Source organism: Capsicum annuum, chromosome 3 (genome assembly GCF_002878395.1).
Source record: "Capsicum annuum cultivar UCD-10X-F1 chromosome 3, UCD10Xv1.1, whole genome shotgun sequence".
NCBI lineage: Eukaryota > Viridiplantae > Streptophyta > Magnoliopsida > Solanales > Solanaceae > Capsicum > Capsicum annuum.
In genome coordinates, this window is record NC_061113.1 from 162282667 (window position 1) to 162286869 (window position 4203).

Here is a 4203-nt window from a genome sequence, read left to right on the forward strand (position 1 = left end):
ATTGTATACATTTTGGAATTATGATTTTTCTTCATTCCGTGCAGGCTGGTCGGGTTGAGATGCCCTTTCATTTACATCATCGTAGTAAAGTGCACGACTCTCTCATTAATAATCCAGTGCAGAGTCCTCGATCTGTCTTTGGTCCAACAAATGGCCTTTTTCACAAGGTATGTGACTTTGTGTCTTAAGATGTTCCGAGTCTTTTGTAACTATCTAAACTTACTTATATGTGGAAATCCTAGAGTCGTCAGGGGCCAGGGACATGCCTATACAATGTCGTAGGTGCAGGGAGGCGAGAATGCCTCTGATATTGGGGGGATAAACTTCTCCTGAAATATCATCAATGCCATTTTAGCTGCCTTAACCCTTACATATGTAGGTCTTAGAGTTGTCTGGTGGGACATGTATTTAGGCATAGTAGGTGCAGGAAATAAGATTCCCTCTTATATTGGGGGATGTAGTTCTCACAGAATGGCTGAATATTGTCTTGAGGGGTCATTTCCTAGGATGTATTAGATGCCTAAAACGTGTAGTAGTTATACACCCTATTCTATATCATAGGGTGTATAACTAATACATAGCAAACCATGGGATTTGCACTATAAGGGCTATTAATTCATGTTTAAGCATGGTTAAAGATAAAATTGTAGTTAATACACCTAACCAACCAAACAGATACAGTGGATAAGAAATAACCCTAGCATAACTAATCCCAACATGATTTATCCCAACATTACTAAGACACTATATTTAGTACTATTCTTATACACTCTACCATACAATCGTTAAATGTCTACGCCCTTTATATATTCTTTTACAATGTAGTAGGTACAGGAAATGAGGCTCCACTGTTTTAGAAAAATCCTGGAGTTGTGGGGGTGTATAATCAATGAACTAGATGCAGGAGAACAAGGTTTTAAGGGTCAAGACTCTTGGTTGTCATCGTTCTGCACAACTTTTCTGAATACTTCAATTACTTAAGATATTCAAGACTCTTGTTCTTAGTATTTAAACACTATTTTCTTCGTGTCATCATTCTGCACAACTTTTCTGAATACTTAATTTTCTTAAGATATTCAAGACTCTTGTTCTTAGTATTTAAACGCTATTTTCTTCTACTTCAATGGTTTCTGTTCTTTTATCTATATAATAATGTAGATAGAACTCTCGCTTCAGCTTTCCCATTCTGCTATGGAGGGGGCAACAAAGTGGGATCCAGTTGGCTGGACAACAGCAGTGGAAACAAAGAAGATATATGGCTATCAGAAGGTTCTTGATCAACAAGTGAATACTGCTTCAATTATTTCTTCCCTCGAGGCAGAACTAGAGCGTGCTCGTGCCCGGGTTCATCAACTTGAGACAGAGAAGCAGTCATCGAAAAAGAAACTCGAACAGTTTCTGAGGAAACTTGGTGAAGAAAAGGCAGCGTGGCGGAACAAAGAGCATGAGAAAATTCGTGCAATTGTGGATGACATGAGAGCTGACTTCTCCCGAGAGAGGAAAAATCGAAAGAGGCTGGAAATAGTCAATTCTAAATTAGTTGATGAGTTGGCTGAGGTCAAGTTATTAGCAAAACGCTATTTGCAAAATTACGAAAAAGAAAGACAGGCTAGAGGGTTGATAGAAGAAGTGTGCAATGAATTGGCCAAAGAACTTGGAGAAGACAAGGCTGAAGTTGAGGAAATGAAGAGGGAATCTCTGAAGTTCACAGAGGAAGTAGATGAAGAAAGAAAGATGTTGCAGATGGCTGAGGTTTGGCGTGAGGAGCGTGTTCAGATGAAACTAGTTGATGCCAAGGTGATGCTTGAAGAGAAGTACTCCCAAATGAACAAGCTAATTGGAGAAATAGAATTATTTCTAAATTCTAGAGGTATGAGTTTTGATGTGGAGGAGATGAAAAGAGCTGAGCAACTTCAACAGGCAGCTGCCTCTGTGAGTATTCGTGATATTAGAGAACTCACTTATGAACCTCCAAATCCAGATGATATTTTCTCCGCTTTTGAAGACGTTCATCTTGTTGAACCTGATGAAAGGGAGATCCAGCCATGTACTACTACTGTATATAGTCCTGCCAGCCATGCCTCCAACCGTTTCACTGTCGGGCGTGATGGTGGTGTTTACGACATTAACAAATATTCTCATGCATATGTCAATCAGTGTGATAATTTAGAGGAAGAGGGAAGTGATTGGGAAACGGTGACCCACCTTGAGGAGCAAAGCTCTAATTATTCTCCTGAAGGTAGCATTTCATCCGTCAACAAGAATTGCCGGCACAGCAATGTATTAAGACGTAGAGCAGACTCAGAGGGAATTTCTGATGATGGTACATCAGTTACGGAGATTAGTGAAGTATGTTCTGGACCAGCTCAGCAACGTACAGAGGTGTCTTCTGCACTTAAGCTTAGGAAATCATGCCCGAGTAATGGAGACAATTTCAAAATTAAATCATTGGAAGGAACCAAACGGAGGCTGTCAAATGGAAGGCTGTCTAATGGGGCCATTCTATCTCTAGAGCATGGTTCTAATAAAGGTGGTTTTAGTCCCTCAGACCTTGGCCAGAACTGGAGCTCACCCGAGTCAGGCAACTCACAAATAGCACGTGGGCTGAAAGGGTGCATTGAATGGCCGCATAACTCTCAGAAGAAAAGCATAAAAGCAAAGTTATTGCAGGCAAGAACAGGGAGCCAGAAGGTACAGTTGTGGCAGGTCTTGAAGCAGAAGATCTGAGGAGAGAGTTCTGAATACATTAGCTTGAGCCTCCTGTCAGCAGGTGTAGTGTATCAGCAAAACTAAAACAGAATTCGACAATATTTTTGAGAATAGTCTGCTCACTGGAACTTCTTGGAGAATCACATGTCTATGTATCGATAAATAACTGTGTTGTCATAGCTGTATAAGAGTTTAGTGTAATTTCAAAGCTGTATTATTTGGTATTCCTTAATAGGTTTTTTGGCCATTTATTCACCCATATACCGTGGACAGAAAGTTTCAGAGACAAGGACAGAAAACATGCGTTGTTGACTTCCCTTGGTTCCTCAATAAAGGGCTTTCCATATTAGCTCACATTTGACATGGAACAGGTTGTGAAAAAGTAAAGGCCAAAGTCATCGACACACCCTCAAACTTGTCACGAAAATTCACTTGAACTTCTCAACTAAGACATGTTCCTATCAAGCCCCTCTAGTGCTAAAATTGGTACCTATCAGGCACAAAATGCTGATTTGGCAAAGGAGAATGTGTTACACTCTCCTTTGGGCGCGTGAATAGTAGAATAAAGGCTAATATTTTATTTTTTTAATTAAAAAAATTATATTTAAACTATTTCATTAATATAATTTTAATTATTATTACTTCTTTTTTTTTTTTTTTAAAAAGAAACCCTACCCCCCTCCCTCACCGTCTTCCTCATCAGACATTCACACACACACACACACAAAAACTTGACATACACAGTGAACAACACTACACATACACCAATCGGAGGGAGAGATCGAAGAAGAGAAGGTTAGAGATGAGAGAGAATAAACGAGGGATAGGTTGACTGAGAGAGACAGCAAACGAAGAGAGAGAAGTTTGAGCAAAAATGGAGTTCCATCACTGATGCCGTCATTGTTCTGGGGTTGGGACTCTCATCGGGGCTCCGGATAGGCCACTACGACCCAACAGACTTCTTTGGTCGAGTCATCGCTGGAAAACGGCGACCGGAGAAGCCGTTTCCTCACCCCAAGTCCGATGAAAATGGAAAATTTTGAACCCGTTTCCCCCCACTCCGATGGCTGCTATGAGCTGTAAAATGTTGAACCCATTTCCCACTCAAAATGGAAATGGAAAATGCTGCAAACAAAAAAATGGGTAAAAATAATTTTCCGATGAAACTCCATGTTTTCCGATAAGCTTAAGTAGGAATTTGAAATTACTTTCTTTGAAATTATTAAAGAATTCAAAGAAAGAAAGTGTGCCATAAAAGACTATATTGGAAATTAATTTTAAAAAAATTGAGTTTTGTGGTTAGGAAAAAAAAATAAGAAAGGCAAAAAATGAAGAAGAAAATGGGGAAGAAGATGAAGAGGGGGAAGGGGGTGGGGGTTATGGCAGTTTTTTAATTTTATTTTTTTAAAAAATTATAATTATTTTTTAATAACTATTTGGGCCCTCTACGCCACATGTCATTATTTAATTGACCATTTTTGTCATGTCACGGCA

General features: G+C 39.4%; 1 protein-coding gene across 1 annotated transcript; it reads left to right on the plus strand.

Annotated features, from left to right (window-relative positions):
• Positions 1–44: 44 nt before the first annotated feature.
• LOC107863637 lies at positions 45–2968 on the plus strand (the record flags this gene model as incomplete). The annotated part of the gene is given in 2 exon segments (XM_016709660.2): positions 45–167; positions 1159–2968. Coding segments are annotated over 2 exon segments (1692 nt in total), but the record flags the coding sequence as incomplete, so codon positions are not given.
• Between the last annotated feature and the right edge of the window lie 1235 nt (positions 2969–4203).